The sequence below is a fragment of the Zonotrichia albicollis genome, chromosome 19 (genome assembly GCF_047830755.1).
Source record: "Zonotrichia albicollis isolate bZonAlb1 chromosome 19, bZonAlb1.hap1, whole genome shotgun sequence".
Classification (NCBI taxonomy): Eukaryota; Metazoa; Chordata; class Aves; order Passeriformes; family Passerellidae; genus Zonotrichia; species Zonotrichia albicollis.
This window is the reverse complement of record NC_133837.1, coordinates 3,768,821-3,796,582: the sequence shown is the minus strand read 5'-3', so window position 1 is coordinate 3,796,582 and position 27,762 is coordinate 3,768,821. Positions and strand designations below refer to the sequence as shown.

The following is a 27,762-nucleotide window of genomic DNA, read 5'->3' as shown; positions in this document are numbered from 1 at the left end:
GAGGCGGGGGAGGGCCGGGACCGGCGAGCCCCGGTTTGACAGGAGGAGGGAGGGAGGCAGCGGGAGCCGCCGGTGCGGGGACGGGGATGGCGTCAACGGCGGCCCGGGGAGCGGCGGCGTGAGGAGATAGCCCTGCCCGGCCCTGCCCGCAGCCGGGCCGCACCATGGGCAGCGCCGACTCCAAGCTCAACTTCAGGAAGGCGGTGATCCAGCTCACCACCAAGACCCAGGTGAGGGCCGCCATCTCGGGCGGGGGGCGAGGGGGGCCGCGCCATCCTGGGAACCGCCGCCCTGAGGAGCCCCTCACACCCGGCCCTGCCCGAGACACCCCCGGCGCTGCTCTGCCCGGTCCCTGCGTGTGGGGCCGGGGCTGGGAGACCCGCGGGGCCGCGGCTGCAGTCACGGCCGGCCCTGGCCAGGCTCTGCCAGCGAGGCCGTGCCCGAAGGCCGGGGCCGTGGGGCTCAGGGCAGGCTGCGCCCATCGCCGTTTCACCGGTCTGTGGAGGGCCCCCGGCCGGTCCCCGGGGCAGCTGCCAGACGTGGCCCGGCCCTGTCACCGCCTCTGGTGACATCTTGTGCCTTGCTGAGCAGCGTCTTGTGCTAACAGAGCAGACGCTGCTGTCATAAGGGATGTACACAGCTCCTGATGTATTCCGCTTGCGGGTTTACATCACACGGTTTGCCACTGCTCCCTTTTCTGTATCCTTTCTCCCACCCCCGCGCATAATGGGTGGAGAACCTTGCCCTGTTTTTAGGTAATAGCTGATGGAAGGGGCTGTTGAGCAGCTGTGCTGTTGGCAGCAGAGGTTTCCATCTCTGACTTGTGAATTAACGCTTGATTTCTGCAGGCTGAGGTGGAGAAGGAGTTAAGTGAAAGTGAGGGCTGTGTGAAGGGAGGGTCACTGTCTAGAGGTCTAACATATGTTGTGCCTGTCCTGGGAGGTTGCTTAATTTTTGTTTTAAGTGGAGTGCCCAGTAGCAGCAGCACACTGGCAGAAAATTAGTAGCCTGTCCTTCTGTCTAAGGAGCAGAGGGATTTTGCTCTATTGAGGAGTCACATCTTGTGTTCTTCTGAGCTGCAATGGAGAACAGCTGTTATGATCCACCTTTAGAAGTAAGGCAGCTGCTAAGAAAACGTGGGGGCCATGGCAGAAAGACAGTTAATGATGGGGAATGAATTCATGTGAAAAGGGTATGGATGCAAAGGAGTAAAGGGTGGTAGGAGAAAATCTCTAAAAACTCAAGAGGCAGAGGCTACTAGTGGGAATTGAATTATAGATGGATGAGACTGTGAAAGAGACTGGAAAAAAACCCATGTTTATACTTTCTAAAGCAGTATCACATTTATCTGCATTGCTAAAGAATGGCTTTTGTGAATATATTCTTTAAAACTACTAGCTGTAAATGTAGGTAAAGGTAGAAGTGGGGGAATTAATGTTTTAAGGGGTTCTTCCAAAGTCTCTCCTGCTTTCCAAATAGTTCAGAGTATCCTTAGCTTTGGGCTGTCCTTCCTTCATGGGAAAATGTGCTTATAAAGTGAGGTTGGGGGGTGGTAAATCAGGCCTACAGGGCTCTGCCCAGTGTGCTGTTCACAAAGAAAATCCTGTGAGGCAATCCCTTGGATCAGCAGCCCAGGCAAGAGCACTCCCCTCCCCTGGTTTATCGACCTGCGTAAGGGAAGAAGGGTCACTGGGGCCCCGAATGAAAAGGAAGGAACTAAAGCTTCATTCTTGGCTGGATTCATTTCACGTCTCTGTGATCTAGGTGAGACTGACTGCATGTGGAAAAGGGTGGGGTGTTGGCGCTCCCATATTTACATTCTGTAGAAGGGCACCGGTGTTTGCTTGTGCTGAACGCATGACTGGGCTCTCCTGGAGCCTTCTGATCTCTTACCAGCAGCAAAACCTCCTGGTCCATGAGATCCTGGATCCAAAACCAGGCTGCAGTAATGGACAGAGCCAAATCTTTCCAAGCTAGTGGTTCACAACATGCTTTGCTTCTCAGCAGCCTCTCTCCTGTTTTGCAGCCTTCTCCTCTGACATTAGGGAGCTGGACAAAGAGATTTTCGCCAAATCATCTGTAACGTGAAACTCTGAGCTCAGAATGCACGGTGAGGTCTTCCTAAGGCTCTGTTGGGAAGAAGTGGTTGAGCCAAAGTCACTGTTCACTCATTGGTGAAGGTTTAGAGTTGGCACAGAAGTTAATTTTTTCTTAAAAATAAGTTTTTATAATCTCCAGGCTTTTCTTAATTAAAAAACGACTGTTCCCATGTGAGCATTTAAAAAAAGTTAAATAAATCTGCAAGGAACATAACACTTGAATGCTTACAGCACATGTGGAGCCCAGAACTTGAAAGTCGAACCAAGTCTGGACGCAAATGGAATTGACTTAATTGATTTTTTAACTGCCAAAGAGAAACTGTAAAGGTGTAAGAGTATTAAAAAAGGAAAATCACTTCAGAATTATTTCAGTGATTAAAAACGGCAGTATTACCAGAAGGAAGAAATTAACTTATGCTACAGATGTATATTTATAGTCACACATGGAGAAATGGTCTTTAGGCTTTTTATATGATATGTATATATTACACTACTCTGCACACATTATCCTGGTAGGGCCTGTCCCTTTGATAATAAAACAGATGTGCTTCATAATAGAGAATGTGTGAGCCCTCCCAAACTGCCCATAAAAGGGCTGCCTATTTAACAGCTGAAGGGAACATGGATTGTGGATATGACAGTTCATCAGGGCTGGCCAATTACAGGTCTGGGAGCTTTAAATGCTGGGGAACCACCTTTTCTTTTCCCAATCAGTTGGGGTTCCTGCCAGCAACCAGCCAGAAGATAAGCAATTTTGATCTTGTGTACCAGCTTGTTAGATTTTAATGGGAGCAATGCCTCTGCTTTTAAAGAGACAGGAGGACTCAAACATGAGGAACAAACCCCAGTCCTTTCCTTTCCGTGGTGTGGAAATCCAGGAGTACAATGGGCTTGAGTCTGATAAAAGCACAACTTGTGCTTGGAGAAAGGTTGGTCCCTGGCAGACCATTTCTTTCAGTGTTCAAGCTTGACTCAGCTGTCCAAGAGTCTCAGGCTGATCAAAAGCAAAGTTGTCTAAAAAGAAAGCTGTAACTAATACTTGACACAGCTGACTTTTGTCCTGGTCTTTCCCTGCCAGACTTCTACAAATCCCATGTTCCAGTTTGCTTTGCAACACTGTCTCTGCTGTGTTGCAGAGAGCACAGAACTGGTGATAGACTTGAAGTCTCATTGATTCTGCACTGCTGACTGCAAAGATCCTATAGAAAAAAAAATATTATTGTTCTGAAGCCTGTGTAGAGGTGCTGTCCTTGGCTGAAGGGATAAAATCTTACTAGTTATTCATATTTAGAATAAGTCTGTCCAGAGGCTTTCCTTTTGCACAAACAACAAAGGTGTGTGAATTGCCTCAAACTAATCCCTGGCCCTGCAGGGTTACCTGATCTAAAGCTCAATCAGGTGCTGCATGAATGGAGATTCCACACCACAATTCTGCCCCATCTGGGGTGGAAAGAATCAACTGCTGTAACAGACCACCTGAGCTTGGGCAGCACTGCCTGGAAACGCGAGCAGGGACGAGGGCCTTGCTCTGCTGTGAGCCCCTGCTCCAAAGGATTGCTGCCATGGCTGGTGGGGTGCTTAGTTGGCATGCTGGCAAGGAGCAAAAAGAGAACACACTGAGCAAGGCTAGTGGCTGCTTGTCCCTTGGTTCTCTGCTGATGATCTGCAGCAATCTTAGAATTAGTTCTAGGACAGTCCTCCAGTGGGGGCCTGGTGGAGGAATTGTTAGGAATGGACATTTGATTTAAGTCATAAGCGCAGAGAGCTCTTGGTTGGGAGGAGGTACAAACACACACACACACACACACACACACACACACACACACACACACACACACACACACTCTCTGCTGGAGTTTGTGAGGAGCTGTGTCTAAAACAGAAAGTGAAGGTGGTGCTGGTGTCAGGCTTAGGACAGTAACAAATAAGCGAGACTGTTCCTTGGGAGCTTTTCCTGTTTTTAGGACATGGCCAGGCCCTCTCTGTTTTCCTGTTTCCTGTTTGTCGGGGGATTGCCTGCTCAGGCTGTGATTCTCTGCTCAGTAACTGGCATGAGGCTGGGAAACCAAGCGTCTTCCTTTCCTAACCAACTTCTGCAGCATGTGTGTGGTGTGCTTCAAAGAAACACAACATTTGCAACTCGTAGAAAACAAAGAATGGAGGTGTCCAGAATGACTGGTTTTACCTTTGTTTGGCCAGCGTGCAGGTGAGAGGTCTTAATTGAAGGCAAAAGTCTCCCTCCTTGCCCACTCTGTCACATCACCTCAGATCTGCCCACTGCATCCTCAGCAACACTGGGCTCTACAGTTACCTCACCCTTGTGGTGTGGAGCTTGGCTTGGGCATCAGAATCTCTCTGCCAGTCAGCTCTGTACCTTCAGCAGCCTCTGCCATGAGATGTGTGTGGGTCAGGAAGATCTTTTGCTCTCCAGATGTGCCAGTTGTGTTTCCAGAGTAGAGTCAAGCTACTGATCCCTCAATTCTTACCCTCATTGCTCTGCTGGTGCAGAGCTGGTTGTCTGCACTGTGCTGGAGGAACATGAGGCTATTTCTTACCTGTGCTGAGGATTTAGCTCCTCGTGAGCTCTCTGGCTGAAGCATTGTCAAGGCTAGGAGTGCTCTGGGATTTGTGACTGCAGTGTGTGCTGTACCAACACTTGTACCTAAATCCTGACATTTCCAAATGAAGATCTCCCTGGCTGGTGAACAAGGCTGATGTAGGTCTGTATTTCTCTCCTCTGTGAGGCTGGATACAGTCTGTTGGGTGAGCTCAGTGAGGAAATGGATATTTAGATCCCCAGAGATGCTGCATGCAGAAAACAATCAGCTTAAAACCAGCCAGTAATGTTCTATCAAGGAGATGAATATTATGTGGATTGAGTAGCTTCATGATGCCAGGCTGTAATTAAAACAGGGGGCAGTGGGGATGTGAGTGACTCAGTACTGAATCCATGTCCCAGGATTGTACATGGGATACCATCTGTTGATGAAGAGCTGACTTGCTGCAACTATTAAAAATGCAAGGTAGCGGTGTTTTAGGGTAATCTGGTTGCCAAGGTGGCAGCAGAGACAGGAATGCTGCTGTACATCCAACGTTGCATTCAGGGAATTGCCCCTGTGCTTCCCTGCTCCAGGGGACTGCAGTCAGAGTTCCTCAATCCATGTTGGGCTGCCATCTGTAAAACAGAGGCTGTGTTCCACCTCTGAGGAGGCCTCAGGCTAGTGGGAGGTAAAGGGATCAGTGTCTGCTGGAGGGAAATGGTTTTCTGCTCCCCCTCTAGATGAGAGTGAAGGCATTATTTATGCATGATGCCCAATTAGCAGCAATTGCTGCTTGCTGTTGTCAGTGGGAGTGGCTGGGCAGGCAGCCAGGATGTACATGTGGCAGTTCTACATGAGGTTGTGGTGTGTGGTTTGAAATGGGGTGTGGGATTTGTGGGGTATGTCATGCAGTACGTAGATCAGATTTCTAAATACTTGGCTCTTTTTGAGGAGTACGATTAGAGATGAGATGTGCAAAATATCCATTCCATTTAAGCTTTTCATGCCCAGGTTACAGAGAGCTCAGCTCTTTCACATGCTCAGCTGAAAGTCAGGCTGTGAATATTGGATTGGATTGTTCCTACTGATCCCTCTGAGTACCTGTGATCTTGAGCCATTTGGGAAAAGCTGCTCTTCCCTTGGGAAGAGGTTTGGTGGGATCTTGCTTTGGTCTCCAGGTGAAAAAAAATGGGTTTTCAACACTAGGGCTGACTTTAAGAAGATGTCTGAACACACAAGAGTTTTTTTCTGTTTTTAAGGACTGGGGAGTCGTTTGGGCTGGTTCATTGCAAGACTGGAAGGACTAGGACCAGCAGCACTGAAGCGTTAAGGCAAAGAGCTGCAGGGCAATACCTGCTGTACCAGTGTGAGGTAGCTGGCCCCTCTCACTTTTTGGCCTGCGGTGGTGGTGACACATCACATGCCTGTGGGCTGGGGCTGTTAGTTCAGGAGGTGACAGCAAACAGGGCAATGCAGCACTTCCCTCGGTCAGAGTTGTGAATGGCCTGTTCTCCCCTAAGTGGCATCTGAGCTGCATTTAGACACAACATAGAGCTGGACAAATCTTCTGCCTTCTACCACACATCTGAGAGTGGGCAGGAGTTGTTTCAATTAAACACACAGTCATATTTCTGCCCCTTTCATATCTGACATGCCAGACCCACCCAGTGGTGCTGATTATTTCCCTCAGCGAGCGCTGTTTGCTTTGGAGCTGGTGCTGGTGGCAGCAGGAGGCTCCTCCTCGGCCCAAGCCAAGGGCTGGGGCTGCTCAGGTGAGCAGCTCTGACCTGCCCAGCATGCCCACACCATGGCTGGTGAAACTCCTGGGACAGCTCACATTTTCCTCTTCTGAATGCAATCACTGGTCCATCTCTTTTACACTGCTTGTCACAAACAGCCATGTATTTATCCTGTAGCTGGACCCCGGGGTGGGATGAGCACTTGCAGCTGTGTTTGGGCAGTGCCCATCTCTTGGCAGGTATTAGCAGAAAATGTAGTGGAAAGAGGTGTGTTCCCAGGGCTGGGCTGGGGGCTGAGCTTCTGAGACCACAGGTTTGAAATGGATTTTCTTTGGTCTCCTCCTTCCATCTCCTCTTTGAATGGCACACTTAGTGCTTTTTAAGAACAAAGCCTTGGCAGCGACCAGCTGCAGAGTCCAGTTCTCTATAAATATTTGATCCAGAAAAATCAATTGCATTTTATCTGTAAGTGCTTTGAGGTGTGTCTGTCAGTTCCATGGCTCTCTTTGTGCCCTAATGAGATGTCCCTGATTATTTCCTCGAGATTTCGGTTACAACAGAAGTAATTCCAATGCACAGTCAGGGCTTCCTTGACTTGCTCTGAGGGTGGCAGAGTGCACAAGGACAGCCTGGCCCATGTGCAGTGCTGAACACCTTGGATTACTGGCAGCAGTTGCAGACAAACATGAAGCCTCCTGTATGTCTGCAGGAATGTTCAATTTGGGAGATAAATCATCCAAAGGCCTTGGAAACAGAGGCTGACATATAAAACCAGTGCTAGTATGTTTTATTGAACATCTTCTTGCCTCATCCCATCCCCAAGCCAGGCATAATTGCTGATGATTGGATCGTATGGAATGGTAGTTCCACATCTCTAACCACATTTGTCTCTCCACAGCCTGTGGAGGCCACAGATAATGCCTTTTGGGACCAGTTCTGGGCAGACACAGCCACTTCAGTGCAGGATGTCTTTGCTCTTGTACCAGCTGCAGAGATCCGAGCTGTGAGAGAAGAATCGCCTTCAAATTTGGCAACTTTGTGTTACAAGGTAAGTTTGGTGCTGTTTTATTCTGTGGAGCTGTGATAGGCAGGGGTGTCCCTGGATCAACAGCACTGTTTCCAAGGGATAACAGGTACCTTGTACCACAGAATGTGCTTGTTTTTGTCCCTGTCTCCTCCTGAGGGTTCCTCAATGTTCCTCTCATAGGTTAGGACAGACCATAGCTGGTGTTTGATCAGTTTGGAGCCTTTTTCCTCTTGTCCCCTTCCTGTGTTTCACTCTTCCTCTTGGGTCTTACCTGCTCTATATCTATAAACCGCTTCTTGCTCAGGGGACTTTGTAGCAAGGCTGCATATTTGTGCTGAGGCTGAAACATCCTCTTCCTTGTCTGCACCTAATTGTACCTCACCATGCAGCAGTCTGGCTTCAAGCTGAGAGATCCCAGAGGGATGTGCAGACTGTCACTGTGCAACTTCACCACTGCCTGGATAAAGTTTGAGGAAAATCTTAAGACTTTTCTTCGTTCTGCTGGGATAACAGAACATTCTGGATGCTGCTTCTGGTGTTATCACGTCCTTGTATGGAGCACAGGGACATTGAACAGCATTTCCTACCCTGCCAGGTTTGGCAGATTGTCAAGCTGGTGAACAGCAGCCTGAGACTTACTCTGCCTGGGAAAGTGCAGGTGTTAACAATGCTCCTGATTTGAGCCATGCCAAGAGTAGCCTTGAATTTGTAGTTTAAAACATTTGGAATGGCACCTTTCCGGTTTTAAATAATCACTGCCATCCTGTTTTTCTTTCCTCCTCTACAATATGTGAATGAGACTTACTGAATCATAGTGAAGGTACCTCTGACTGTGAATTGTAGACAGATACATGTAGAGGATACTTGAGAAAGAATATGAACATGAGGAAAACTGCAGTGTTTTTTCCCTAGTATTGGCTTCTGGCAATGAGCTATTTGGGAGTTGAGAAGGGCTTAGAAGATCTGTAACCCCTTTGACTCTGTGTCTTCTTTCTTCCAAAATCAGGACTAAAATATAATCTCTTCTGCCTGCTGGAAACAGGTGTGTTGGGAGGCCTTGTCACTGCAGGACTGTTTATGCATGAGCTGTAGATCTCGGGGTATCAGTGTCATAGAGCCCACTCTAGCAGTGCTTTTGCCAGTCTGAGAGCCCTGACAATGTGCCACTGGACTTAGCAATGCTGTAAATGTCATTTACAGTCATGGTGGGAGATTCAGGCTGTACAGTCATAAGTGTGCCTGAAGAAATGGTTCAGCTCAGTTAGTGTGTGACAGGCTGGGACAAACAGCACTTAAATACCCATTAATGCAGTGACGCAGGCGGGCAGAGTCACTGACCCAGGCAGTCTGCCATGAAAATAAGCAGGGACACATGACCTCATGAATTAAAAAGCAGCAAGGTGAATCCTTGTTAAATGTTTTGGCTTTCATTTCCCCTCTGTTTCCCCTTGGGATCAGGGAGTAAGAGCAAGTGGGAGCAGCCGTGGAGGGAAGAGACTGCTTTTTTCTGTCTGTGGGTAAAACCTCCTGTCACTGCCTCCTGTGGCTGTAGTTGCTGCCTGGTGAGACCCTCATCTATTCTGAAAAGCCCAATGACCCTCCACTGGCAGTTGCAGCAGCCACTGGATGGGCTGCAGAGTCTCAGCCCAGAAGCTCTTTCCAGAGCAGCAGTCCTGTTCACAGGGGCAGTGGGGAAATCTGGGCTAGCACCCTCTTCTGCAGCAGGAGCTTGGCAGGTGCTGCTGGGGGCTGCATCCCTACACACAACACAGGCAGCAGCTCAGCTGCCACCTCCTGAGTCAGGAGAGATGCCTGCTCTAATCACACAGACAGAACTGTCAGACTCTGTGTTTCTGCCAGCGCCTCCCTCCATGCAGCACAGTGCTGCTGCCTTGCTCCTTCTTGCCTGCATCTCATGTACTTGCTGCAGCTGATTAATCTCATCTGCCCTTTTCAGTGCATGGTGTCATGGAGCAGTGCTGGAAGGAGCCTTCTGGTGCTTTGGCTGTCTGTCTCACGTGGCACCACACATGTGCTGCATGGATTAGCCCCGGCATTTGAGGTCTCTTGCAGTGGAACAGCAGAAATTCAAGGAGGTCTGTTTGAAATCATTAACCTGTTTTTTACAGTTTCAAACAGCCACTGTGCCATTAAGCTGAGAGCAAATGGACTCCCAAGAACTGCTTATAAATCTGTGTGAGGGTATCACTAGCAGGACAGACCTGCCTAGCTCTTGCTAACTTGTGCCCAGGCTAATGCTGCCTTCCTTGGTTTTGTTTCCTTCAGGCTGTGGAGAAGCTGGTGCAGGGAGCAGAGAGTGGCTGCCACACGGAGAAGGAAAGACAAATTGTCTTGAACTGCTGTCGACTCCTCACCCGTATCCTGCCTTACATCTTTGAGGACCCAGACTGGAGGGGTTTCTTCTGGTCAACTGTCCCTGGGGCTGGCCGAGGAGAGGTCTGTCTCTTGTCACTTATTCTTCCTTCTGGAGGGTGATGGGGAGGCTGCAGTGAGGAGACACTGTGTGTATTTGGGGGCAGTTTTATTCTGATTATTTCTGTGTGGTCAGAAATTAGGTGGCACTTTCTAAATTCTTTCCTGTCCTTTGGTTCTTGCTGCATCTTCTGGATATTTCATTTGTGTGTGTAGCTGTAGGAGAACACTGATATGTGAGGAAAGGCTTCTCCAGTACAACTGGAGGTATGACTCTTAGTGAATATGAGAGCTGTAGTGAAGGCTGTATGGTTTTCTTAGACTGAAATGTCCTTGTTCCATTAATTACAGTTGATTTAAGTTTCAAATCAAAATGCAGCAGGGTGTTGTTTGTGCTGATTTTACAATGTCACATTTAAAGTGAATGGTGCCAGAGAAGCTCTTGGCATCATGACTCAATATCCTGCCCATGAGCTGATACAGTTTTAGCCAGGGGCCTAAGCTGGGAGATGAAGCCCACAGCTGAGCAAGAGTGGTTAAAGAGTGGTTGTGTTTCTGGCTCTGTCAGTGAAGTGCATAACCCTGGGGGGTATCTCAGCCTCCCCACATTTCTTTGTCTGGACAGCAAGCACAATAGTGCTCTTTTGCATCTCTCAGAGGAGCAGGGTGAAAGTGCTTTAGGATCTTCTGCAAATAGGAGCAATAGCAGCAGTGAGAGCACAGCTGAATTATACCAGGAGTATGTATTTGCCTGCTTGCTCCCTCAGCAGCTGCTCTGTGCATAGAGAGCCCTCTCCTGTGAGTTTCTGATCTGCAGGTCAGTGTGGCTGTACTGAGGTATGTGGTTCTCCTGAGTGCAGTGCAGTGTCTTTGGGGACAGTTATGAAGGGTTGGCAGTGGTTGGTACAGTATAAACTGGCACCTTTTGCTGTCTCTGCCTGTCACCTCTAATCTGGTTTGCCTGAGGGCACATCAAAAGGAAGTTCTAGGTGATGAAAAGGGAAGTCGTTGCTAGTCCTGCTTTGTGATTTGTGCGATTGGGAGGGTGGTGGTTGTCAGTCCTTTCATCCCTGCAGGGGCCAGGGAGTGCTGGTGAGGCTTAACAATGTTTTGGGAAGGAACATGCCGGGGTGCCTGGTGCTCTGATCCAGCCAGGCTGCTCTTATTCCTGTTTTTCCACTTTGTTCAGCACCTAGAAAAGAGTTTCTCAGCCTCAGAATGGTGGAGTCACCCCAAGGTGATCCAGCCCAGTCCACGTGTGCTGTGTTGGGGAACCCTCTGGAGTGTGGGTGGAGCTGTTGTGGTTTGGTGGCTCAGTCCTTTAACCATGTGCATTCAGCATGTAAGGCTGGGATAACAAATACATCCCTGAGATGTTAGGGAAGCTGGAACCACATCTAATCTGGGGCAACAGCTTTGCTGTCTGGTGGCTGATTTCTGTCTGGGAACTGAAGATGATGGTATGTCTGGACACTTAGCAAATATCTCTGTGATTATGCTTCACCTGCATCCTGATGGAGTGATGGATGGCAGAGCTTCCTGGAGCCATGGCTCCTCCCTCCTCTATGGGAATGTGTTGTGTTCAGATCTACTGGTTTGTTGTGTGTCACCTTTTTGGATGTGGTGATACCTGCAGCATGCAGGGACATTTTTTCTGGCAGTCTAGATACTGTTAGTAAGGATCACTCTTGGAAAAGAAATCCCCTTGGACCCTAATGGTTGTCATTTCAGCTCTGACTGAGAGCAGAAGTCAAAGCATCTTTGCTGGCTCCATCCATCCTCGCTGTGCCTGTTCCTACATCCGGGCTCTGTTTGTGGTATCCTCCCTGCTGTCACCAAGACAGATTCAGAGCCACACAGACCATTATCTCCATGGCTGCCTGCTGTGATTGAAGAGCTGTGTGTTGTGCTCAGGCTGACAGAGGCCTGGCTGAGGTAGATAAGCTCCTGCCATTCCTGCTCTCTGCCTTTCCCTCCAGCACCGGTGTGTGGTGGGAAGGCCTCCCAGGCAGGATGCTCTTTGACAGGCAGAATCTGGCAAGGTTTCCCGTGGCAACAGCTGCAGAGGAGTAGCCATGCGTGCTTGGAGAGATTTCTTTGAATGCTGGAGATGGCACAATCCTCTCTGCTCACTCTGCTGTGGCAGGCTGGGACAGCCCCTGGCCTGATGCACACAGCCTCACCCTGTTCTGTAACCTCCAGTTTTGGGCAGCCCATGCAGAAAGAACTTTGAGGGGGTTTTTACCTTATTGCTGCTGGTTGGCTTCTCCCTGTTGCTGTCTCCATGCACCATCCAAATCACCCTCCTTCATGAATGTGAAACCCTCTCCTCTGTCAATGCTTCTCTTCCCTTTTGTCTCCAATAAGCCAAGCCACCTGCCAAGGTGTACCCAGTGCTACTCTTCTTTTTCCCTGACATCTCCAGGCCTTTGTCTGCTCAGTTTGCTGTCATTAAAGAGCTCGTTCCTGTTCAGTCAGCACCTTGCAGGGGCAAATTTCTTTCCTGTACCATCTGGGTTTTTGTTCCTTTGTTCTTTTGTTCCCTCCTGTTCCTGTGTAATGTCTTGTCTCCCTGTGTGTTTTTGGGGAGTGTCTTCTTGTGCTGTGACATATTGGTGTTACTGTGTGCCCTTTGCTCACCCTGAACTGACAGTGCTGTCTTGTTTGTCACTTCAGGGAGATGAAGATGATGAAAATGCCCGGCCACTGGCCGAGTCCTTGCTCCTTGCTGTCACAGACCTGCTCTTTTGTCCTGACTTCACTGTGCAGAGCCACCGGAGGAGCACGGTGGTGAGTTGGAAGTTGAATCATGAGATTATCTGCATAGAGGCAGATTAGCTGCATGGTGGGGGGGGACCCTGGGAAAGCCAGCAGCAGCTTCCTGCAAGCCTGCAGGCAGGAAAATACAGATTTGCTGAGCTTGACCCTGCAGTGAGTGATATTGATCATCATTTTGGGTTCATGGTGTGGTGTTTGTGGCTTCTAAGACAGATGTTCTGGGATTTGTTGCAGTGTGATTGAGTCTCAAATGGAGTGGCTGGCAACTACCCCCACACTACAGCTTACCCCTCAGGAAAAGGTGGTTATGCTGGCAAACAATTGCTCTTGTGTTGTTGCCAGCCGAGCAGAGACCTTTAGCACCTTGTTCCCCTCTCTGGCAGTTAGGTGCATTCTGGGGCAGGAAGCAGCTGTTTGTCTGCTCACATGTGCTGTGATCTGAATGAGTAGATGGCCTCTGTTGTGTCTTTCCTCCTCTTGTCCCTCTTTGTATCGTGGCAGCAAAGACATTTAAATATGTTTTGATCCTTGTGGTGACTGTCTGTACCTCAAGGAGTTTCCTGAAGCAGGGATCTTCTACCAGGTGTGCTAAGAACAGAGAACAGATTGTGGTGCATCTCCCTCCTTTTCCCCTGCAAGTGACTCTCATGTTTTTTGTAGGTTCAGTCTATAAACAAAAAAACCCAGTTCTCCTTTTTGGGATAGATCTGATGCAAACTAAAAATGAGCATACTAAACCATGGTGTGCTTGATGGCTGCAAAATTCTGTGACAAGTCTGAGTACTAAATGATTGCTTGGGGTTTCTGAGTAGTAGAGAGTTGAAATCTGTCACCTGGGGCTGAAGGGGCAAGGCTGGATCAGGGCTACCCATGTGCTATGAGTAAGTGGTGCTGAAAGAGATGGACTTCCTGTCCAGTGCTGTCCCCTGGGATGGATTGCACAAGTCAGGGTGACAATGGATTTTCCTGGGAGAGCCTACCCCCACCACTTGCACCTGTGATTTTTCCCTTGGCAACAGCCAGACTGGTTTTTCAGGATTCTGGGCAACTGGAATTAGACACTGAGACTGTGAGTGATTTATGTTCCTTGCTGCTGGCTGCCCTTCTGCTGCCTGCAGCCTCTGTAGTCTTTGCTGGGCTGACTTTTCCTCTCTGGGCTTGGTCTGAGTGCAGCTTAAGAGCAGAGAGATGGGTGCCACCATCTTCTGTTCATGGCAGAGCAGCATGTGGCCCCAGAGGTACAGGTTGTGGTGGATGTTGGCTGAAGCACCAGCACCACAAAGAGGAAGAACTGTGAGACAATGGGCAAAGGAGACACAGGACTGACCCATATTCCCACTGAAGTCAGCCCTAAAATTATGGCTGGAAATGTGGGCTCCTTCCATCATGCACAGTACTTTTATCTCTGTGTTTTATCCCTTGCTTGCATAGGCTGAGCTCTTTGAAGACATCAGCACCTGCCTTTTCAGGCCTGGGAGGGAGCTTTTGTACAATTCAATTGTCTGGGTGCTTCTCTGCTGTTGTTTTCTAGAGAGAGGGGCTGAACTGCCTTGGATGCACCATTGTTGCCAATTCTGGCTCTTGCCTTCTGTGCTTCAACCTCTTATTTCTCCCACAGGACACAGCAGAAGATATCCACTCCATTGACAGCTGTGAGTACATCTGGGAGGCAGGAGTGGGCTTTGCTCATTCTCCACAGCCCAACTACATCCATGACTTGAATAGGTAAGAGCTTCTGCTAAGGCCAAATGGAAAGAAACTGGGCTCAGGAAAGGGAGATCTGGGGGAGATGAGCTCTCTTTGCCTCCTCGAGTATCCATGATTCCCAAGGAGCTTTCTGCTTGCTCCTTTCCAAGGTAACAGGATTGACAACACAGAAAAAAAGCCAGCTGACCTTTTGAGTAGCTTTTTGTAATGTAGGGTGGGAGTCAGACTGTCTGCAGCAGGAACTGGGTAAACACTGCTGTTCTGGAAATGCCAAGGAGCTCTGTACTGGATTTCTTTTTTGTAAGGCAGCGATTCTGTTTAGCTCTGTGCCGGTGACAGCAGTATGGCTTAGGAAATTAAATGGGCTTAGCTCTCCCTCAGAAGGACTTTCTGGACAGGACTGAGCCTTCCTTGTGTGTTGTTGTGGTTATTGTGCCTCCTGTGCCCAGTCCCTGCTCGTGAATGGCTCCAGGCCTTTACTTCTCCTTCCAGGACAGAGCTGCTGAAGCTGCTGCTGACCTGTTTCTCTGAGGCCATGTACCTGCCTCCCTCCTCAGACAGCAGCAACACCAACCCCTGGGTACAGTTTTTCTGCTCTACAGAGAACAGGTGAGGGTAAAGGGCAGGGGCCTGGGTGCCAGGGGGAGAAATATCTTCAAATCCATTCCATGGAGTGTTTTGGTAATGGGTAACCATAGGACTTGTTACCTCCAGCATCCAGGGGCTGTTCTTTTACTCTGTCCCTGGCTCATGTGCACCCTATTAGTCTTTCTGCTTAGTGAGGAGAGTTCCTCAGCAGAGCCTGAGCACGGTGCCCACTGGAGTTTGCTGCAGGACTGATCCCTGCCCTGTCCTGTTCCCTGCCGTTCCCTTGGGAAGGGGGTGTGGTGTTGGTGGCGGATGAATGCCGCCCTCTAGTGAAATTGTATCTCTGGGACTTCAGCTCCTCAGCCGGCACTCACTCACTGTAGGGGAGTACAAACCTGGCTGGAGGCTGAAGAAATACAGTTTTGTCTGTCCAGAGACTAGAGAGCTTGGCTCTTGGGTCTGAGCTGCTCAGTCATGGACTGCTGTCACAGGTTAGAGGAAATAATTGTGTTTTTTCATGGCCCCAGGCTCCTGGGGAGAGAAATGCCTGTCTCTCTCCAAGGCAGTGCCTTTTGTTTCCTGCTGCTGCCTTGTGAGAACATTTTCTCCTCCTCAGACATGCACTCCCACTCTTCACCTCGCTCCTGAACGTCGTCTGTGCCTACGACCCCGTGGGTTATGGGATCCCGTACAATCACCTGCTGTTCTCCGACTACCGAGAGCCCCTGGTGGAGGAGGCGGCCCAGGTGCTGATTGTCACCTTGGACTATGACAGCTCCACCAGTTCAAGTCCCACTGTGGATGGCACGACCACTGGCACAGCCATGGATGATGTGGATGTGAGTGATACTGGAATCTGTGGTTGCTGCTCTCCTGAACTCACTGGGGTCCTCTCACACCAGCTTGTATTGAATGTTGAGCTGTAGGACCCAGCACTGCTTGTTGAGTAGCACTGCTACTCCCCTTGCAGTCTGCTCTCTCTGTTCCAATCCTGCTTCAGTCCTGTGGTCACTAAAGACCTATACAGATCAAAATACATGACTAGATTTTGATCACTGACTTAAATCAGGAGCATGTAAGTGAAAAGCCCATGACTATTCCATGCAGTGCTCTGTCTCTTTGCATTTAAAGCTGAATTATTCAGAGCAGAAGGCTGAAGTGAGAAACCTTGGTGGTTATACTTCAACTTCCTGAATATACCTTGCCAGTAAGCTTTTCCCTCCTTTTCTTTGAATGCAGCCTCCTGGACCAGACAATCTGTTTGTGAATTACCTCTCAAGGATACACCGGGAGGAGGTAACGTGTTCCCTCCTGCACTGTTCCCTGTCTGCTTTCATGCTGATTGCATTAGCCCTGGGCCCACCTCAGTCTCTTTCCTGATCTGTTGCAGGATTTCCAGTTCATCCTGAAAGGAGTGGCTCGCTTGTTATCAAACCCGCTGGTCCAGACCTACCTGCCAAACTCTGCCAAGAAGATACAATTCCATCAGGAACTCCTTGTCCTCTTCTGGAAACTCTGTGACTTCAACAAGGTGTGGATCTGCTTCTTGCTGAGCTTCACCCCAGCTTGGCTGTTGTGACTCTGGCTGGAGCAAGCCCTGGTGAGGGGCTGTGGTGGGTAGTTGGCAGTGGCTCTGGGATGCTGTGGTCATCAGCCCCCCTCATGCAGCTGCTGGGGGTCTGGCTGTAGAGACAGCCTGGGAGAGGGGCTGCAGCTCCTGAAGGTCTGTGCTGGAAGCAGGTTCTGCAACAGATATTATCATAACTCTACAAATAACACTGGTGTTGATGAGGTAGTGCATACACCAGCCTTTTTAATGTTCTTGAGGGACTGATTAACTAGAGACTGTCCTGAGTCCTGTGGATGGTGCAGGGTACATACTTATGATTGTCTGAAATACTCCCTTTTCTTCCAGAAATTCCTTTTCTTTGTGCTGAAGAGCAGCGATGTTCTGGACATTCTTGTCCCAATCTTGTATTTTCTCAATGATGCCAGAGCAGACCAGTGTAAGTTGGTTATTTTCAATATTTGGAACAATTTGTGCTTGACAGTTGAGCCAGAATGTTTTTGAGATGCTTCCTCCCTACCAGTTGACAGCATTTTAATGCATGTTCCTGACCTTCTACAGACATGGAGTGGAGTTGTCCGGTTAATTGGGTTTTAATGTTTGTAGGGGGCCAGAATCAGGACACAATCTATCCTGCAACATAGGGAAGGGAAATCCTTCCTTAGTATACGTTAACATTTTGAGTCCTCTTATTGAAAATTGTGTCCCTGATCCAGGGAAGAGGGAAAAATTACTAATCTGCTTTGCTAAAGCAGAGTAGACAGTAAATCAGACATAACTCCATCATTGTGTAGTGCAGGGAAGTAGTCAGATCTTCACTGCTATGATAAAAGGTTTACATTAAGAACATAATGAAGAAAAGCATCCAAGACTTAACACTGATAAGACTTAACACAGATGTGCTTGGGAAGGACACTGGTGCTGACAATGAAGGGAGCACTGTGTGGGATGTCCCTTATCAGGATGGTTTAGTCTGTGCAGTTTTTTATCAGTCCCATAGTGTTTCTCCTCACTGCCCCTTTCTCCTCTCTCCTCACTGCCCCCTCTGTGACATATTTTTCTGTTGTTTTTTCTCCTTGCAGCACGAGTGGGCTTGATGCACATTGGGGTCTTTATCCTGCTGCTCCTCAGTGGGGAGCGTAACTTTGGGGTGCGACTGAACAAGCCGTATTCTGTACGAGTGCCTATGGACATCCCTGTCTTCACAGGGACACATGCTGACCTGCTCATCATAGTGAGTACAGCTCCAGCACTTCTTGAACCCTCCTAGCTCCACAAATCATTGTCCACCTTTAATATACTCGCCCTCCCTAAACTGGAAGCCCACTGAATAGCTGGGAAGTGTGTGGGATGCACACTGTTAACCTGAGGTGATGTATCTGCCAGGGTGCATATGCATGAGGTGTAATTCCATCTGCATTAAATGATCTCAAAGAACAGGACTCCTCATGGTGCTGCACTGCTGTCATGAGGGGGTGAGTGCATGCCCTCTGCTCTACTGGTAGGGAGGGCAGGAGATCTGGCTCTGTCCCAGGTAGACAGAGGTGTGTGGAGCACATCTGTCAATGGGGACAACAGTGATACCAAGCTCAGCTCTACAGCTTTGGGTAGCTGCAAGTTTCATTGACCTTTCAGTAGCCCACAACACTGCCTATGAGCCCCTGTGTGCTTTGCAATACAAGCCTCAGGTGCTTCCCTTCTGTCATGTTCTCATTTGCCAGAGAAGAAGCTCTCAGCAGCTTCCGATAAATCTCCAAGAGGAGATTCCAGTTAAAAGGAGCAGGAAGAAACCTGCTCACCATAACTGCTCTTGATGCTATGTGTTTTGCTCTTGCATTCCATTAATCTCAGATCATCTCTTTGTTTTAATTATGCTTAGGAGTTCTCTACAGACATGCCAGCTAAAGGTGGGAAGGCCAAGATTGCGAATGCCTGAACTGGTTACAAGGCACTTGAATCTTTCCGTGTCTGAGGATATAATTAAAAATAGGACAAAGATTTGAGTTAGAAGTCTGCACTAAAATCAAATGTAAAATGATTAGTTCTGTGGCATTTCAAGCAGCTGTCATAAGGGGTCAGAGTCAAAGTCTGTTGGAGGTGAAGGTGTCTCTTACTTGCTGGTGGTTTAGTTTTGTCCCAGGCTGCCTGAACATTGTTGAACAGCTCACAGTCAGTTTCTGTTTGCAGTGTTATAGGGCCCTAATCACATTCCCAAAGGATTCCTTGTAAATGAAAGCTTGTACTCCTGGAGCACGAGTCTGCAGTGAGAGCAGCCTTCCCCACCTGTGTAATTGTGGAGTGTGCAGGGCCCTGCCTAGGTAGGAATGGTGTCAGGAAGTGATTAGTGTGGGGGTGGCACTGGTTTTGGTTGAGAGGGTGCTTTCAGTAAGGTGCTGCCTTGCTCAAGAGCTCCTTCCTTCCACAGGTCTTTCACAAGATCATCACCAGCGGGCACCAGCGGCTGCAGCCCCTCTTCGACTGCCTGCTCACCATCGTTGTGAACGGTGAGCACTGTGGGGGGAGAAACCACAGCTCACAGTGCTCTCACTGCCCTCTCCCTGTGCCCCTCTCTGCGCTCCCCTGCTGCTGGAGGGCACTGGCCAGCACAGATAAGATCTGCCTGCATGGTCAGCTGGGGCAGAAGGAGGGACAGCAGAGTCCTGGAGCTCCCTTGGGGAGGCAGCAGGACGTTTGCCAGCAGGCCTGGTGAGGGTAGTTGGCAGTACTGTCCCTTTCCAGCAGGGAGTGCCACCTCCTCACACTGGTGGTGCTTCCCTTGGACTTAGTGAGTGCCCAGGTGGCTCCAGCTGTGAAGCTTTTCAGGAGGCACAGCAGAGATGGTGTTACTAGTGTAAGCCTAAACAAAATCTTCTAAAAGCAGCAATGCTTCATTTTACCAGGCAATATCTCTGTTTCATTTGCTTTGTATTTGGAAATGTTTCTGTGGAACCATTTGTGCAAGGGTGGGAAGGTCATAAAAGAGACATTTTTAGTGGTGTATTTTTGAGAATATATACACCTTGGTTCTTTCCCTAGTTTTCATTTGCTTTGCCTCCCACAGTGTCTCCATACCTGAAGTCTCTCTCCATGGTGGCTGCTAACAAGTTACTGCATCTCTTGGAGGCTTTTTCCACCACCTGGTTCCTATTCTCTGCTGTCCAGAACCACCATCTTGTTTTCTTCTTGCTGGAAGTTTTCAACAACATCATTCAGTACCAGTTTGATGGTAACAGACTGCTTTATTTAGTGGGTTTGCACTAGTTTAGTCCAAGAGAATGTCAGATGGAAGTTCAGAGGAAGTCCAAGGAGATGAGAGGAGGTGAGAAGTGTAGAAATGAGCTATATCGGACTGATAAGTTGGGTTAGTAGATAATCACCATTGGGTCCTGGCCCAGGCAGATTTGGGTAGAACAAAATAAGATGGTAGCTAATTATCAGCATAACCTCAGCCCTCCTGCAGAAGGTGAGATGCACAGAGAGGAAAAGAAACAGAAAGTGACTGTGTAACTCATAAGTTGTGACTGGCTGGATATTGCTGTGAAACTGCTCGTGTTGCTCAGCAATGTAGGTGATGGGGCAAAACAATTTTCAAGTGCCTCTCAGTTCTGCTTTGACAAATCTCTGGGGGCTTAAGACCAAACCACCACATCCAAAGAAAGTTCTGATATTTGCTACTTTCCAGGAAATGCCTTATGCTTTCCCTAGGTTTACATTAAGAACATAATGTAAATGTTAATAGCAAAACAGTCTTTTGCCTAATAAATAATAAAGTAAGGTCCCAAAACCTGGTCAAAATTTAGTGTTTTGCTTTAAATTTGCTAATCAGGAATGGCCATTCTGCTTCCCTGATAGGAATCATGCATGTGGCAATTGCCAAATCCAAAAGCAGCCTTTGTGGGTGTAATTTGTGTTTTTTATTAGAGGATGGTTTCATTCTGTTCTGTGCCATCTTGCAGGCAGTAAGAATTCTGACCTTTTGGCTTTGCTATTTCAAGCCTGTGTTTCAGATTAAATGCCCTGATTTGTTTTGTGAGTTCTTTTGAAGATGGAGGAATGTTGAACTTTGGCTAGTAACCTTTTCTTCCAAAATAGATGCTAATATGTGGTTTAAACTGTCCTTTTTCTTCTCAGCTGTTTGAATATCCCTCACCAAACCATTTATTGTCAGCTTTCCGGCCTAGGAAGGATTTCACTGAATTTTCTGTACTGCTTTGTAATGGATAAGAGGATATTGAGCTCTGCTCTTTCTTTCCTGTGCCACTGCCTTTGTGGGTGGCAGCAGTCCGGCTTTGTGTAGGCAGCGAGCTGTGCTGGGCTGGCAGAGCTCTTTGAGCCTTACTTCTCTGCTCGTTTTGTGGCTGTGCTTCCCAGGGAACTCCAATTTGGTGTACGCCGTGATCCGCAAGCGGAACGTGTTTCACCAGCTGGCCAACCTGCCCACGGACGCGCAGGCCATCCAGAAGGGGCTGCAGCGCAGGAAGAAAACCCCCGAGCCCATTTCTCGCACCAACTCCCAGGACGGGCTCTCCATGGAGGGGTCACGGCCCGCTGCCCCTGCTGAGCCAGGGACGCTGAAGGCCAGTCTGGTGGCTACTCCAGGTGAGCTTTAGTTTACCTTGGGGACAGGAGAGGTTTGTTTTCTCTGTGGGATATGGTGTGGACTCACCCTTTCACTGGGTGTGGAGAGATTAGGAGTTTACATTTGTGAATAACTAAACTGCCTTTCAGTCTGAGTTTCAGATCAGTTGGCCCAAGCTGATCACAAACAAACTGCCTTGAGTTTCTGTCCTCTCAGACTTAGTGTCCATAAGACCATTTGTCCTAGTCTTGACCTGTTGCCTCAGGTTAACTCTATCCACGTGAACCTGTGTTCCTCCTCCTTCTCAGGGAGCATTTTCATAGAGAAAAATTCCTTTGGGATTGTGAAATCAAAGCTAAATCTTGCTTCTCTTGCTGAAAGGGGAGGTTTTCCAATATCACCAGAGACACAGGATATCTGTGCATAGTGGGGCAGAGAAGAGCTTTTGAACCTATTTAATTAACTTGTGTTTCTGAGCTTTTCTTCTTTTGAACACAGGGATTGACAAGCTCACAGAGAAGTCCCAGGTGTCAGAGGATGGGACCATGCGTTCGCTGGAGCCTGAGGCTTCCCAGCTGTCCCCAGAGGGAAACCCACCTGCAGCCCTGAGTGATGGGGAGTCCTGGAGTGGGGTAAGGCTGGATGCTGGTGTGCAGGGAAGGTCTGGGTGTGAAGTGAACAAAAATGAGGGGTCAGAAGAAGAGGTGTGTTGGCCCATTAAAGAAGGGCATCGCATTAAAGGCAGTGTGCACACGTGCAGGGTGCTGGGACACAACGTGGTCCAGAAGGGCTGTTGCATCATCTTGGGTGTTTCATGTTTATGCTATGACACAAGAGCTGGGGCACTTGAGTGAGCTTTCTCCAACACAAAGACTATGACAGAGCAGTGAGTGCAGAATTGCCAGAGGATGTCCATGAAACCTCCTGATCCTGGTGTTTCCAACTCAGGTTCTTACTGCTGCTTCTTTTTCATCTCCCTTGGGATGGAGAGCTCTACCAGAATCTTTTAACTCGCTGGTGCTGTGTTCCCAATGCTGAGGTGCTGCCCTCAGAGTGCCTTGAATAAATTGGAATGTACAGAAATCCCAAATACTCCTTCACCTTTCTTACCCTTCCTGGCCTTGCCTGGTACCAGGTGAAGCCTGTGGCTAGCAAGACATCTTAGGCACACAATTAATTACGTTGTCATTAAATGAGATCTTGACTGAGAACTTGTGGAAGGTTTTCTTCTTCCAGCAGCCCATGAAACATAATCACGGGTCTTTCCATGTGTCCAGCAGCTGGCTCAAACTGTTCCCAAGCTGGAAAAGCACTGGCACAGCTCTACCCCAAGCTGGCTGTTTCTGGTTGAGAAGGTGATGAGTGAATGAGTTTATTTGTGTGGAGCTGCAGGGTGGCTGCTGGAAGGAAGTGCTGTCCCCATTTGTTTTGTAGAAAAGTCAGCTCTGTGCTGTAGCAGTGAGTGGTCAGGGAGCATTGCTAAAGGAAAAAGCCTCTCTGTTTTCACCTTGTGCAGAGATTGACAGTGATTTTAGAGGGTTATTTCCTTCCCTCCTTCCCACCATGAATTTGGAAAGCAAAGTTGAGTGTGTCATTCCTCAAGAGGCGAGAATTATTAGATAGGAGTTGCTGGGAGCCTCCCCTTGGAAAAATGCTCTTTAAGATATTCCAGAATGGACATAAAGAATCCCAGAGATACTCAGTAGACAGAGGCTGAAAAATCTGTGGCTGTTAGCTATATCATCTCTGTGCCAAAAGAGAGAGGCATCCCTCTGAACAGTCTCTTGTCAGTGCTGTTTTAACTCTGTCACTGTGGATTGTTCCAGCAGTGTCAACAGTGGTGACTGGAGCTGTGACCTTCCACAGGGTCCTCCAGCTTCATCAAATATTGCCACTCTCTGGGTGAGAGCACATGGGTTTGGTGAATGAAGGTCGGGTGGGCTTGACATGTTCTAGAGACAGGCTGAGCTGTCTCTCCCAGTAGTGGTCTAGAAAATCTGGGGAGAATATCAGCAGAAAATGGATTGTATTTCTTACTCTTAAGTGTGATTAGCATTTGTTTGCTTTTATTTGTTAAAAATGATGTTTATTGATAGGAGGCATCACATTCCCGGAGGGAACGAAGGCGTCTCTCCAGTGCATCCTCCAGTGGACAGTGGACTCCAACTCCTGACTGGGTAAGGGCATCTGGACACAGGAAATTAATAATGAGAAAGAGTTGTGGCAGAAATGCCTCACACACCCTGCCCCTTCCCTGCCATGAGGCTTTCCAAGAGCAGCATTTCCTCACAGACACTTGAGGTCAAAGCTCCAGAACTTTAGTTTACTGACATCTTCAAAGAAATATTTTATTTACCTGTTTCAAACCAATGTCCCACTGATCTTATTGGCTGCCTCATAATTCTAGTGCTCCAGGTTTTATTGTATTGCTCCTGTGCACTCAGTTCACCCACCAGCTTTGTGATCATTGTAAACTTCATTTGTTGCAGAGATTGTGGAGACAGCTGTAAAAACCTGCTAATGCAGTGTACTGATTTCCCTGCTGTTTTCCTACCTACAGGTGATGTCTTGGAAGTCAAAGCTCCCCCTGCAGACAATCATGCGGCTCTTACAGGTGCTGGTCCCTCAGGTGGAGAAGATCTGCATTGACAAGTAAGGAGATTTTTGGAAAGGAAGGCTGTGTGGTGTTTAAGGAGCAATGTGAGGTTGGCAGAGTTTGAATTTGGAGGGCCTCTAAGGGAAACCTTGTAAAGTTTAATTGAAAGCATCCCGGGCTCAGTAGAGTTGTTACTTGGCTTGCCAAACATCTTGTTTGTGTGATCCCTTCTCTGTTTCCAGAGGAGAGGGGTGTGTTCTCCTGGGCCACAGCTCAGTGTCTGTGTTTGTTGCTGGTCCTTCATGCTGCAGCACTTTTGGAGGTGTCTGTGGGACATGCTAAGGATGTTCCTGCTCTGTGTCTTGGCAGGGGTCTCACGGATGAGTCGGAGATCCTCAAGTTCCTGCAGCATGGCACCTTGGTGGGGCTGCTGCCAGTGCCTCACCCCATCCTCATCCGCAAGTACCAGGCAAACTCGGGCACTGCCATGTGGTTCCGCACCTACATGTGGGGAGTTATTTATTTGAGGTAAAGCAGCTGGGTGCAGCCTGGCTTGGTCTCTTCCAGACTTTTGGGAGGCCTACAGAGACAATTGCATGCCCTCAGCCAGCCCTGGCTTATCTCATATTTACAGGATAGGAAGATGTTTTTCCCTTGGGTGTATCAGCTACTCCTAAACTTTGAGTGGGTGACATGAAGGGGTTGTTCTGGGAGTGCTGCTTGTTTGGGAACTGGCAGCAGCAGGGAGTAGAAAAGCTGCCCAGAGGGTCTGGTGCGGAGATTTTATGCAAAGCTCTGGCTTTGTGGGATGTTGTAGATACTGCCATCCCTGTAAGGTGTGTTGTCTCTCAACCAGTGATTTCCTTTTATGCAAAGGAAGGCACGCTGTGCAGCCAGCTCCTGTAATCATGGCTGTGAGATTTGAATTCTATGTAACTGGCCTCAGGGAGTAAAGTGGCTCTTGTCTTTCTGTCTCAGGAATGTGGATCCCCCCATCTGGTATGACACAGATGTTAAGCTGTTTGAAATCCAACGGGTCTGAAGAGAACACTTACCTCTACTGAGAGAAATACACTGGATCTAAGGACTGTGGCGTGCTGCTTCATCACAGCTATTCCTGCATTTCACGTCCAGCTGAGAGACCAAAAGGACAATCACTTCATTTACCTCCCTGTCATTTAAAGCTTTAATCGGGACCTGCTTGGGCATCCCTCCCCCCAGCTCACTTCTCTTCCCTCACCCTTCACCACGAACCTTGAGTAAAAGATATCTAAGGGATTGTCCATTGTTGTGGTTGCACTAGAAATCAAGACTGTTCTTAGCTCCTCTGTTACTCTTTTGCTTCTGGATGTGGTTTGGAAACCAATCTGACCCTGTCCTTGCCCTGGTCAGAGTCAGCATTTAATTGAAAAAGACTAGCTGTAAATTGGGTGCAAAGGGAGAAGCTGCTATTCCTGCAGGAGACAGGGTTTGGAAACTGCAGTTACTTCCATGTAGCTCCATAAAGTTTCCAAGGCATCCCTTCTGGCTGCAGGTGTCTCCCTGGTGTCTCTGTTGCATATAGGGAAGTCCTTCCCACCTAAATGATGTTGAAGGAGAACTTTGTGTCTCAGTTCTGAATCTCTCTAGTCCTTTCCTGGAAAGCTGCTTGAGAAGTTTTGTTGGTGTGGGTCAGAAGTTTTTCCTTGGCTTCCAAGCCCAGCAGCCTGTCCTTCATGGTGGACTGTTGCAAAGGAGCCTGTCTTACTTTTAAAAGCCCATTTTAAACCATGTGAGCACACAGGGAGGAAGGGACTGGCTCAGTGAGAGCAAGGAGAAGAGACCTGACTCAAACTCTTTTAAGTCTTCTCCCACTGGCTGAAAGGACACTGTCACCTGGATTTGAAAGGAACCATATCCTTCCATCTTTGTCTGGCAGGCTGATGCAATGCAGGGAGCAGAACGGTCTTTTGCACACTACTGTTCAGGCAAGGGTTTGAGGGAGCCACTCAGGGAAGTTGTAGGAGGAATTTGGAAGTTGTAGGAGTAAAAGCATCTCCATGTCAGTAGGGAGTGGAGAGTGCTGAGGCACAGTTGAATTCTTCAGGGCATTTTGCTTATTGACCAAGTTATTGGATCTTGAATGTACTGGGTCCCAGGCATGTATAAATTTTGGGAAGCCAGAATGGAAATTGGTGGGAGATCTGCTGTAGCTGGCTTGGTTTAGCATTGTGGGGTTACACATTGGTGAGTGGAGACACTCTTGAGGTTTGAGTCAAATGTTATGTTCTGCTGGGAGGGGCTGCTGTCTTAGACCCACGTGGTCTTTAGGCAATGAAATGTGAGGGGTCCTGTCATGAACGGAGACCTTTCCATCAAAGCATAATCCTTGGTGCTCCTTTATTCAGGCTCTTGGGAGGATTGCTGGTCATGAGCTGTTTGCCACAGGTTTGGCCCAGCGGCGTCACTGCATGGAAACAGGTCTGTCACATTGAGTACAGGGACAGTGTGACACACTCTGTGACCTGCAACCCTGGCCTAACCCTGGCAGCTGCAGTGGTAACAGCATGGCCATCCTCTCCCAGAGAGCTGCTCCAGTGTGCTGCTGGCTCCCACTGGCCTCTAGTCAGGTGGTTTCCTCCTCTGGGCACTGAGAGAGAATGGAGTCCCAGGCCAGGAAAAAGTGAAATAAAATTGGAACGGTTTTCTGAAGGATAAGAAATATGTGAAATAGAGAGAGGTTATTCCCCCACCTGCCTCCCATCTCCAACCCACTTTGCCACCCAGCACTACTCCCATCCTGACCCCACCTCTGTTCAGGTGTAAACAGGGTCTGTTTCACTTGGAGAATCTCATGTATAAGAATGTGATTTGGTGGGGCCACACTCTGATTGTATGGCACTCGCACCTCACAGCTGGAACGGGGCCTCCTGTGTCCCACGTGCTTTGCCTCTTCCCTCCCATGGATCTGCTGGTTCTCATGATCTCTTCCGTCCTCTCTTTTCTGCTTTATTTCTTTGTGAGTTCCTCTGGAAGCCTTTTTGTTTGTTTCTTGGTGTTTGGAGTCTGATCCTTGTTCTGTGGAAATCAACTTGCACTGTAAACTCTTTGCTTACTTATGGACAGAAAGATAAAGATAACTGAAACATGCACTTGGGTACTTTTTTTTTCTCCTTCCGCAGAGGGAGGTTTATAATCTTGTTTGTTTTATGTTGAGGTTTTTTTTGTGCCACTAGTGAACCGTGGGCTGGCTTCCTCTGCAGTGGTAATTTTTTTTATAATCAAAAATGAAGATTTGACTCTGGGAAATGAGCCTGAATTGTGTGGGTTTGGCCATTTCTGTGTTTATAGCATCATCTCAGATCAAACAGGATCAAGCCTCCTGAGTTAGTGAACCATGTGCTAAGACCTTTGTGCAGTTGAGACCTGTAAAACAGGCACCCTGGCCCTAGGGGCTGTTAGGAAAGGACATGGAGGGCCTTGACTGTTTATCTGATCTGTGGTGGCTGCAGGTGAGCGTTGGAGCTGGTGGGCTTCATTCCTGTCCATGCTGATCATGTCTTCAGTCATGTATTCAGCGTTCATTCCAAAGTCACCTGCTCTCTGAAAGCTCAGTAACTTAAACCAGTGTTTTATCCATTAAACTGGACAAAATCCAAGTCATGGTTTGCCCACAAAGTGCCATCTCTCCTTGTCCCCAGCCTGTCAGTCACTACAAAGAAGGTTTGAGGTCAGACGTTAGCATGTATGTCCTGTGGATCCCATGGTACAAACACTGACATGAGAATAATAATTAACTTTATTGGAGCCTAATTTATCCAGCTGTTATTTTTCATGACATATTTCTGTTGACATGGGCTCAAATACAAACACTTATTGGGCAAAGTTCATGCTCATGCAATCAGTTTTACAGAAAGTAAAACTGCCTCAATGCTGAATCCTCACTGTTACTGTCTTGGGAGAGTTTGCTTTACTAGCAAATCCCAAAAAACCCCCATAAATAGGCTGTAATCCTAAACCCACACTAATCCTGGCATTCATTTACAAAGGAACAGAAGCAATAATGAGAATGCCTTTTGTGCCACGCTTGGGTAAGGGTCATGACAGATTTTGATTGAGAATCCCAGAAT

General features: G+C 48.3%; 1 protein-coding gene across 1 annotated transcript; it reads left to right on the top strand.

The window, feature by feature from the left end:
- On the top strand, positions 1 to 26,782 carry HID1 (HID1 domain containing). Its single transcript, XM_074554778.1, has 19 exons — positions 1 to 230; positions 7,277 to 7,426; positions 9,692 to 9,862; positions 12,515 to 12,628; positions 14,235 to 14,341; positions 14,816 to 14,932; positions 15,528 to 15,750; positions 16,151 to 16,207; positions 16,302 to 16,442; positions 16,827 to 16,917; positions 17,561 to 17,712; positions 18,904 to 18,982; positions 19,540 to 19,704; positions 20,850 to 21,077; positions 21,556 to 21,689; positions 23,154 to 23,234; positions 23,618 to 23,709; positions 24,023 to 24,181; positions 24,632 to 26,782. Exons 1-19 carry the CDS (start codon positions 165 to 167, stop codon positions 24,693 to 24,695), a joined length of 2,391 nt encoding a protein of 796 aa, XP_074410879.1. The 5' UTR covers positions 1 to 164; the 3' UTR covers positions 24,696 to 26,782.
- The last annotated feature ends 980 nt before the right edge of the window (positions 26,783 to 27,762 follow it).

Bases quoted from the DNA above. Each gene is read 5' to 3' on its own strand.
- HID1 (XM_074554778.1), top strand. From the start codon at position 165: ATGGGCAGCGCCGACTCCAAGCTCAACTTCAGGAAGGCGGTGATCCAG. The intron at 17,713-18,903 runs GTGAGTACAGCT...TTCCTTCCACAG, and splicing joins ATGCTGACCTGCTCATCATA to GTCTTTCACAAGATCATCAC. The intron at 24,182-24,631 runs GTAAAGCAGCTG...TTTCTGTCTCAG, and splicing joins TGGGGAGTTATTTATTTGAG to GAATGTGGATCCCCCCATCT.